We start from the raw sequence: 10000 nt of genomic DNA, 5'->3' as shown, positions 1-10000 counted from the left end.
TGTATAACCCGGGATAGGATGAGATACATCATACGATGAGATGAGCTGTAGTTGAGTTAAGGTCAGAAACAGCAGTGCAGCAGCAGCAGATTAATTGGTACCACCATTAGCAACTGCTTCCATTCGCTTATTAGATGTCGAGCGTTTTTGTTTTCAAACCAATGGCAAAGAAAACAATAGAACGGAAAACAAGAAATCCTGTTAATATGGGTGTCTGTATGTGTGCTTCTGAGTGTGTTTGTGTGGTATGTGTGTATGAGTGTTCATAAAATAGTATCGTACGTTAGGTAGTGGACAGACGGTAGCGATTAGGCGATTTAGGAGCGCCAAAAATCCAAAACCAGCTCATCCGTTCACGGGGAAAGAGCATGGCCCTTGTTGTTTTGTGAATTTTGTAACATTCACTGCAGCACAGAGAGCACCTTCCGGTTTTATTTTTCGGCCAAAAACGTGAACTACTGGCGCCTCCATCTCCACTGGCGCCTCCATCTCTTTGTGTAGCGTTTGTATTTTCATTTCGCCTCCGTGTCGCATGATGTAACCATCGCAAGCTAGTGTGTAGATGACAGAAAAAGGGAGCTTGGGGGTCCGGTTAGGCCGATCCGGCCCACCCGAGATAAAAGACAAAAAACGCTCAACGCCATATAACATACATACGGTGGGCTTGGCCACCTTAGCTGGCACGCGCCGCGCCACAGTGCGTTAGGCTTAATGTTCCGGATATTTGATCCAGGTGCGTATAGTGCAGGCTGCTCTACCCACCCACCTTACATCATATCAAACACAGCTGCGCGACCTGCGCGTTGTTGTTGACAATAATAAGGGACTTGTGATACAATACATTGGCCGCACACTCCATAGGAGCCACGCAGCCTGCCCACTAAAGCAGCGCGCGCCAGCCACATTGCTGCTCTCGAATCGACACATCATCTCGCCTTTCCCAATGTTCCAGACAAACACAGACACGTACACATACAGTAGCAGAACACAGCCAACACACACGGATCGTACGGTTTCAACGCAACGCTGCTCTTGCAAAGCAACCGCGAATCGTCAACACCTTCTACTTACCTCTCTAGATCTATCTCTCTCTCTCACTCTCCCACTACCATTCTCTTTCTCTCTCTCTCTCTCTTATGCACACATACACACTGTTTTGCCGTGTGCTAGATCAGGTCCACATTGGCATGACAACGGCTGGTTTCCGCGTGTATGTGGAGAGAGAGGGGACTCGTGGATTAATGGGGTGAGGAGGGCGCCGATGATGTATCAGTCTGCTGTCGCTACCCTTTTACCCCGGATGTCCTTTACTCGTTGGATGTCCAAGCGAAAGGCGGGGTGAGAAAGGCGTTAAAGTTATGAACAATATACACACAAAGCATATAAGTATACATACAAGCGTATATATATATATGGAATAACTAAATATATATATATAGATATACATGCATAGCCAACTTCCACTGCTGCACATAAACATAAACATGCAAAGCAAAAAAAAAACACACACACATACACACCGTGAAGGTAAATGTGATTTTTCCGATATGCTGGTCATATCGATTTTAAGGGAACGCGGACAGCGACAAATTGTTGATCATCGTCTCCAGGGAAACGAGTGTGTATTTGTTCCCGTGGCTAGTACTAGTAGGCGACGGACTAATGACAAAGCAAGTAGCGCGTCACGTGGCGTACACTGGCCACTCTTAGCGGCTTCCCTGCATACATATTTGGCTCGGGCGGAAGCGCCAAAAGCGCGGATTATAAATCGTAGTAAATCGAAAGAAAAGGGAAAAAGAAAATACGTTTATTGGATAACAATTAAAAATGAAGAGAGAGAGAGAGCCTTTGTGTATGCGGAGGAAGAAAAATAGAGTGAATTAATGATGAAAAAGAAAAAGGAGTCTATTAAACTATGGCAGCTCATATGCAACACCACACACCCTTTGCAAGGCCAGGGCCAGGGCCAGAATGGAAGAAAAAATTGAAATAAAATAAATGGAAAATCGACAGAAACGAAGCATGGAAAGCAGAGAAAGGAGGCAAACCCCAATCTCAACACTTGTGTAGAACCCAGACAACGTCATGGATGTATCTGTGTGTGGTGTGCGTGTCTCACTCACCCGAAGCCTAACGGAAACCAGTACTATGGGTTTATTAAAACTAATAAATGGTTTAGGAAAGAAGATGGAAAAAGAGGGAGAGAATAGTCGAACAGCTACAGACGTCTGCTCTGCGAGAGGGACAACCATTCTAGTAGAGAATCCCAGACACAAGACAAAGAACAGGAGTACTATTAAAAACAGAAAAAAAGTATAGTAATACATAAACGTATATCTAGCGAAATCGATGTGGTCTTCAATAAACGTGTAAGCAAAGAAAATATAAAGAGACAACTAACTAGTGTGGTGGGTTGGGCAAGAGCTCGGCCCACGGTTCCCCTTTCTTCGCCGAACTTACTGGATGAATGTTGTAGTAGGAAAAACAAAACACCTTAACTGAGCTGGTGCAACTCAGATTGGAAAAACCGTATTGGCAAACTACGCATTGGTACGCAAGGAATGAACGAGCAAGAAGCAGTCGGCTACTACAACAACCACTGCTACTGCGCTACTTCGAGAAAGAGAAAAGTAAAGTATTGTGAATCGATAAGCTGCAAGGTGCAGAAGAGAGAAGGAACAACAAAAAAAAACTAAACCAAAACCAATTGTAACGAATCGTTTCAGCAAACTCTGAACACAAGAACATAAGTCTGTCTAATAAAGTGTAATGAATGAAACAATGACTTGGTGAGTGTGAATGCCGGAACCCCAGAAATGAATCATCATCATCATCCATCCAGGTCGTAGTAGCACGCCTTCGCACGGAAGAAGCGACGCCCTGGACGTAAATAGATTCCTCTGCTGCATTCTACTCACATCACGTGCCATCCAGAGGCGGTGATCGTGTGGGGTGCACAGGTTGCAACCATTCCAGCGCTACGTTCCACACAACTGTTGATGGGTTTATTGACGGTGCGCGCACCAAGTGCTCCCTCTGATTATTGATGATCGTTGATTTTGGAGCTCCATCTCATACCGTGGAAATGGAATGGTTGGGTTTTAGTAACCGAATTCATGTAGTATCCGTCTCGGACGAGTAGTATTTCGTGAACATTCGCTTGGCATCGGTGCAACTTGGCATCAACGTCACGTCACATGGTCGTCATCTGGAAACGCTGAGAAGAATACGCGAGGGTGGCTAATGCATGGCCTGCTAAATTTAGTAAAAGGAACTGCCATAAACATTTCATCTACAGTGAATGCCATTAATAACCATTACTCAATCTACCATTATTTGCCATTTTTTCACGGATTATTCATTAATGGCCATGCGGGCGTATGCATCATCAAACGAATTAAGAATAAAGGATGGTTGCTATGGTTTGTCGCAACAGCATCCTACGTCATTCATTCACCCCAAAGTAAGCCAGGCGGAGACTCACTGGCGCGTGCCCCTACTTGATTGACGCCAAGTGACGCCAAACCAACCAACCAACAATAATTGGCAACAATGATTCAACGCCGAGACATTCGTTGTATGCTCTTAATCGCTGCTCGCACACCGAATAAGCTGCTAGTGTGGCGGCTTCGCTGGGCTGGGGAGGAATCCAAAACATTCAAAAATGATGCGCCACCCACAGGAGCGAATGGGGGAAAACGCTATTTTTAATCTGGCCAACGCACCCCACTGTTGACATTTCGACGGCGTTTTGTTGCTTCGCTCACACACTCGCCGCAACTTTTTCCATCGCTGCGTTCATAATTACAATCCGGGAATGCTGGGAGTTGGGGTGGGGCGGGGATCCTGGCCACTGCTTTCTCTGGCTGCCCTGGTAAACCATTCTCAGTGGGAATGCTATTTCTGGATGCCACTTCAACCAGGTGAAATTCGACGTTTCGAACTCAATTTCCATTTTCCGGAACCGCTCTCGTCTCTACGCGCATGATCGCGTTAGCAACTCGCGCCGCCCGTAGACTACTTGGATCTACTCAAAAAGAGGCGTGAGATCTCGAACCAAGAAGGATGCTGAGCACCACCACGGAGAGAGAGCGACCAGCAAGATTTTCTCTATTGGTTGGAAAAATTGTTTTCCTCTGTGTTGGTGCAGGCGTACGGGAAAAACGTGGCAATACCCGGAGGTGAGCGACTATAAAAGCTGGTTCCGCAGCTCCCTGAGCGCTATAATCAACCGCCAATAACGCAAAGTGCAGTGCTAAAGATCCCAAGTTTCAATCTAGTTCCATCTTAAAGGTTAGTAAAGTTGCCGAAGGATCGTGTCGATCTCGTCGTGATCTCCAGTGCTGTGTTTGGGTGCCAGACGATTGCTATGGTTTGCAGTGACTAAAGTGCTCTGTGTTCTGTGTCCCCATCCCCCTCCCCTTATAGATGTCTGTCGTGCCAATGCTGTTCCGTGACTGGTGGGAGGACTTTGACACACCGCTGCGTTCGTCGCGCCTGCTGGATCAACATTTCGGCACCGGATTACGGTCAGTATGGTCGTCCCTCGAACACCCGCGGATCAACATCGTGACTTCTGTCCGTTAATGTGCCGTGCATAAACTTCCACAGTGCCGACGATCTGTTCTCGTCCTTCTCGACTTCATTCCCATCGCGCACCGTGGCTCCGATTGCTCCCTCAGTACTGCGCGGTGGCTACTACCGTCCGTGGCGTAACACCGCGCTCGCACGCCAAGATTCCGGTTCCACGCTCAACCTCGATAAGGACCGCTTCCAGATCATTCTGGACGTGCAGCAGTTCACACCGGAAGAGATCACTGTCAAGACGCTGGACCGATGCATCGTGGTCGAGGGAAAGCACGAGGAGAAGCAGGACGAGCATGGATTCGTTTCGCGTCACTTCACCCGCCGCTACATGCTACCCGGTAAGCCGGCGCGGTGCCCTCGATGTCGAGTTCTCTAATGAATTTGATTAACAAATTGCTCTGCTCTTCCGGGGACCGATTGTTGCCCCATTCTAGGTGATCACGATCCGAACGATGTCGTCTCGACGCTCTCCTCCGATGGTGTGCTAACGGTAACCGCACCGAAGAAGGCACTGCCAGCACCGAACCCGGAACGTAGCGTTCCGATCAAACAGACCGGTGTACCGGCGAAGGAGAAACCCGACCAGCAGCTACAGCAATCGCAGGCCCAAAACGTGCCCGTGGAGCAGACGAAATGAGGCGAGATACGAACGGAGGATCGAACAGGATCCTTTAATCCCCAGGAGTATTAGCGACCGAAGCGGAACTGATTGTCGTACAATAAAGCATAAATCTATTTTTTCTACCTTTCTCACGCAGTATTTTCTCATATCCACGAATAAATCGATGAAATTTATTATAATTTGAACACCAAATACATCAGGGATTTACTTCAAGATAAGTGAGCATTATGCTGAAAAGTAGTCGGTGCTTACTTGAATATCCCCCCCAAGTTATTTTACCTATGCTTACTATGACGTGTTCTGAAAATATTCAGACCAAGACCGAGAAGAAAAAAGGGAGGGAGAGAGAAACGTTATCTTCTCCACCAAATCCCTACACGCGCGCAGCCGGTAGGATTCGAACCTACGCTCCCAGAGGGAATCTGATTTCGAGTCAGACGCCTTAACCGCTCGGCCACGACTGCCGCATAAGCAAAAGGTAGGAGACAATCCTTTGGTGACTTGTTTTTTTTCTTACTTTTCCTTCCTTTATTCGCCCTGCTGCTATGGAGACCTGTAAGCAACCTACCTCTTTGATTGAGTCTCTTCGATTACAGAGGGAACGTTCCTTCGGATGTCAGCGCTTTGATTCCATCGAGCAGAGACGAACGCCAATGGAAGGATTTAAATTTTTAATGTTTACCTTTATTCAAATACCTCTAGATATAAAGTCAATTCATACAAACTCCACACACTCCATATGTACACCGACCGCCCACAGCACACCGGCCCACCGACCCTTAGTAAACCTTCCGACTACGAGGCTCCGTACCATCTTCCACTATCCGCAGCCGTACAATGCGACCCAACATTCGCTGGTTGCCACTCTCCCGGATTGCCCGGCGCGCTTCGCGCGGATTCCGGAACCGCACCAGTGCCTCACCCGTCGCCTTGCCATCATTCATAAACACTCGTTTGATGTTTTCGACCGGTAACCGGTACTCACGGAAGAACCGCTGCACATCCTCGACCGTCGTCTTGTAGGCTAAATTGAACATTCCCACCACACAGCTGCGAGGGTCGTCGTCACCATCATCATCGTTCTCGGAACCGCGGCCACCGTTTAACCGGGAGCGAGGGGGGCTTCCTTCGCTCCGCGAATGGCGCTGCTGGTTCTCGTTCCGTTTCTGCTCCTGTTCGTAAAACCGCTGCAACAATTCCCCCACCTGACCTCGATCGAGATGGCTGGCGAAGACAGTCTGGTTGGCCAGCATTTGTGACGATTTGGACTCCGCGTGTGCGGCCTCGCTGGCCGAATCGAACTGAACCACTGCCTCGCCCGTCCGGAAACCCCACTCATCCGCCACCAGCTGCACATCCTTCGCCCGGAAACCATCCTCCGCAAAGAACTCATACACATCCCGCTTGGTTGCCGTGGCTTTAACGTTACGCAGCAGCAAACAGTTGGTGCGCTGAAACAGCTCGCTACTATCGTTGCTGTTACCGTTCATTCGCCGTGGATCATGCTGCATTGGCCAACGATCATCACCATTGTCTTGTTGCTGTTGCTGCTGCTGCTGCTGCTGTTGCTGCTGTTGATGCAGTTGCTGTAGTAGTTGCATTTGCTGCAGATGTTGCATTTGCTGTTGTTGAAGCTGACTGTTCACCTCATTGCCATTATTTTGTCTCTCTTGGTTCTGCTGCTGCTGTTGCTGTTGATCAGAATTGCTTGCAAAACGATTCATTCGTGGATCACGATTCAAACGTGGATCCCGTCCAACGGCACCTGGCTGAGGTTGCATCGAGGAGGAAGAGGAAGAGGAGAAGCCCATATCGCGCCCATCCACTGAGCCCTGTCTACCACCACGCGGGGGCATATTTTCCTCTTCTTCGTCCCAATTCTTCTCGACATTCCAGTCAATGGAACGTTGGAACGGATCGCGGCTCACCGGATCACCGCCGTGCATTCCCTTAAAGTTCGTTGACTCCTGTACCTCTCCGATGATCTGCACGTCGTCGTCCTGCAACAGCGACGACGACGACGACAACGCTGGTTGACGATCGTGATCACTCGCATTCATCTGCTGCTGCTGCTGGTGCTTCTCCTTCTCTCTTCCCTCCTCCTCGTCAATGGACTGCGGCGGCTCCACCGGATTTTCGTACTCATTCTTGGCCACCGCGTAATCAAGCTCCGAGCACATCCGCACAATCACCCGCTTGTTGGCTATGTAATGGCGATGCGTTTGATTCCAGGCTTCCCGAGCATCCTCCTGCCGGTGGAACCGAATGTACCCGTCGAGCTGCTTCGGTATAGCGTGGTTGCGCACGATCAGCACCTCGACCACGGTGAAATCGGAGAACATTTTCATTATGTCCTGCTCGGTCGTCAGCGTCGGTAGGTTCCGCACCTTCAACGCGGTCGTCGATTTCTGCTCCGGCTGATCCCCGTGTTCCTGTTGGCCGGTGCGTTGCCACCTGCTACCATTGTCATCGTTACCCTGATCGGCATCGATTTCGATCACCTCATCGTTCCCATCGTCAAACCGCGACCGATTACCAGCGCGTCTGTTACGACGATCATCACCAGCGTCTCCACCAGTTGGTCGATACGAATCGATTGCTTGTTCGAATTCCTGATCCGTAATCGATTCCACCTGGATGCGCTTTCGTCGAAACAGCTCACCGTTACGCTGCAGAGCACACGTTTTGCCCTCCTTGCGCGAGAACTGCACGTACGCTACTCCCGTCCGCCGGCCGTGCTCATCGTTGATCATCTTGATGCCTTGCGTAGCGATCGTGTTGGAAAGGAAGAAACGCCGGATGTTACTGTAACTGATGAGCGAATCTAGATTCCCTAGACGCACCGCATAATCGCTCGTATGCCGCGCAGCGTACACACTCGCCGGCAACGGTGAGCTGCTCCGGAACATTGATCCGGAACCACCGTTGCCCAGTGCGGGTGGTGGAGTGATCTTACCACTGCGTGCCGGTATCATGTGACCGTGCGGTCCAATAACGTGTGCCCGCTGCTGTTGCTGCTCCAGCGCCGTCATCGTATGCAACCCGAAGATGGGCTCACTGACTTGGTTCATCGTGGCCAACATCGCACCAGAGGGCCCAGTGTATACCGGCTGATTTTGCATAGCGGCCACCGTTTCCGTGAACGGTGTACCGTTGTTGTTGATGGTGTTGTTATTGAAAGAATTCCACTGCTGCAAAGATGAGTTCGAGGTCGAATCGATCGAATTGTCCCGATCGCTGAAGCGTGAGGAACGCTCCGGACGGTTCCAGCGTGATCGCGTCGAATCTCGTGTGCCTCCGCTGCCACTACCGCTGCCGCCGCCTTCCTTTTGATTTCTTTCCCGGCTACTATCACGACTGCTTCGATGGCGATCACGGGAACGCGATCGGCTACGCTGCTTCGATCGGGTGCATCCGAACCGATCACGGCTCGTGCTACGGCTACGCCGTTGACGCTGACGTTGTGCCGCCGCTGCTGGTGGCTCGCGGCTCGAGCTGCGTGACCAGCGCTCACGAGATGAGGATCGTGAGCTGCGGAATTTTCGCGTTCCGCGGCTAGCACTACCACCACGTTCACGCGAAGAGGATAAACTCCGGCGACGCCGTTCACGGGACGACGAACGGCTTGATCGGCGCTGCTGGTGGCGCCCCTGGTGACGTGACTGCTCCAGTCGACTCCGGTTGTCGTGACGATCGCGTGACGACGATCTACTACGACGATTGCTGTCCCGTTGCAGCGTTTTCCAGGGACCCTCGGATACGATCGGTTGCCCATTACCAAAGAACGGCATCGTGCTGCTGTTGCTGTTGATGTTATTGTTATTCATGTTGTTGGTCATAATGTTGCTCATGTTGCTTGTGATCACTGCCGATCCGTATGCGGCCGATAACGTGGAGGACAGAGCATTAGTCGCACCCAACGGTGTTGTCGCCGTCACCGCCGCCGATTGGATCCGTTGTTGGGCAGCGTTGGTTTGCTGTAACTGCTCACTAATCGCCGATAACCAGCTAGCAATGCCGGAACTACTGAGCGCAGCGACACTAGTACTCGCATCCTGTGTACCTCCTCCCACTAGCGATAATCCGGGAATTTCTTGATAAGAGGAACCACCGGGCAATGCCAGTGGACTAACTGTGCTGGCGGCCGCAGCAGTAGTAGCAACAGGTGCAACAGTGGCGGCAACCAGAGAAGAGGGCTTCGTGGGATCAACTGATGGCGCAGTTACCACCTTCTGAGCGGTAGTCACCCCGGCACCACCCAGAAAATCGGTTAAACTGATGATCGGTGGTTGTAGCTGAGTAGTTTTGGCAACGTTTCCGCCGATCGTTGCAAGAGCCCCGTAGGCAGCATTTATTACTGACGTGGCAGCGACCGGCAGCGTACCCTGACGGTTTTCAGCACTCGCCGACAGCCCCTTGGGACTCGTCAAGATGTTGGGAAGGACTGCAGAAAGCGAAGAGGCAGTTACAGCAGCGATATCGGATGGCTCGTCATCTCCACGACTCTGCTGCTCATAGGCCTGAGCTGCTCTTCGGACTTCTTCGATCACCCTTTGCATTTCCGCTCTCGACGAGAGTTGCAGTGATACCGGGACACCCTTCACCGGGCGTCCACTGCGAAAGATTGCCTGGCGTGCATCTTCGTCGTTACTATTGGGAATAGAGAAAGAATCGTCAGAAATGGAATCATCATTCAATTAACCGTCAGGTGGTGGTGATAGCTTCATTTGTTGAATGTCTCAGGTCCGGATCGATCCAGGAGAAAGGGAAAAATATGGACAACTGTAGAAC

At 50.5% G+C, this 10000-nt stretch overlaps 3 protein-coding genes and 1 non-coding gene across 11 annotated transcripts in view; 2 read left to right on the top strand and 2 right to left on the bottom strand.

The window, feature by feature from the left end:
- The window catches only part of LOC126577598 (high affinity cAMP-specific and IBMX-insensitive 3',5'-cyclic phosphodiesterase 8), a 403282-nt gene extending 401713 nt beyond the window's left edge, over positions 1–1569 (top strand). For all 8 annotated transcript variants that reach the window (XM_050239355.1, XM_050239353.1, XM_050239354.1 and 5 more), the window contains one exon: positions 1–1569. This exon is cut by the window's left edge and continues 775 nt beyond it. The gene's annotated coding sequence lies outside the window, so the exon portion shown is untranslated.
- A 2651-nt stretch (positions 1570–4220) lies between these two features.
- On the top strand, positions 4221–5336 carry LOC126577625 (protein lethal(2)essential for life). The gene is made up of 4 exons (XM_050239401.1): positions 4221–4293; positions 4429–4529; positions 4612–4925; positions 5022–5336. Exons 2-4 carry the CDS (start codon positions 4429–4431, stop codon positions 5222–5224), a joined length of 618 nt encoding a protein of 205 aa, XP_050095358.1. The 5' UTR covers positions 4221–4293; the 3' UTR covers positions 5225–5336.
- A 255-nt stretch (positions 5337–5591) lies between these two features.
- On the bottom strand, positions 5592–5673 carry Trnas-cga (transfer RNA serine (anticodon CGA)). Its single transcript has one exon. It is a non-coding gene; the product is annotated as a tRNA-Ser (tRNA).
- A 223-nt stretch (positions 5674–5896) lies between these two features.
- The window catches only part of LOC126577596 (uncharacterized), a 13115-nt gene continuing 9011 nt past the window's right edge, over positions 5897–10000 (bottom strand). The window contains exon 3 of the mRNA XM_050239348.1: positions 5897–9859. Coding sequence (XP_050095305.1) covers positions 5989–9859 — 3871 coding nt within the window. The 3' untranslated portion in view covers positions 5897–5988. The remainder of the gene's footprint in view (positions 9860–10000) is intronic.

This window comes from Anopheles aquasalis, chromosome 3 (assembly GCF_943734665.1).
Source record: "Anopheles aquasalis chromosome 3, idAnoAquaMG_Q_19, whole genome shotgun sequence".
Taxonomy (NCBI): Eukaryota; Metazoa; Arthropoda; class Insecta; order Diptera; family Culicidae; genus Anopheles; species Anopheles aquasalis.
Note: the sequence above shows the minus strand (reverse complement) of the source record. Positions and strands in the feature narration are given on the sequence as shown.

Excerpts from the sequence above, each read along its gene's own strand:
- LOC126577625 (XM_050239401.1), top strand. The coding sequence starts at position 4,429 with ATGTCTGTCGTGCCAATGCTGTTCCGTGACTGGTGGGAGGACTTTGAC. Across the intron at positions 4,530-4,611 it reads CATTTCGGCACCGGATTACG|TGCCGACGATCTGTTCTCGT; the intron begins GTCAGTATGGTC and ends AAACTTCCACAG. Across the intron at positions 4,926-5,021 it reads CCGCCGCTACATGCTACCCG|GTGATCACGATCCGAACGAT; the intron begins GTAAGCCGGCGC and ends GCCCCATTCTAG.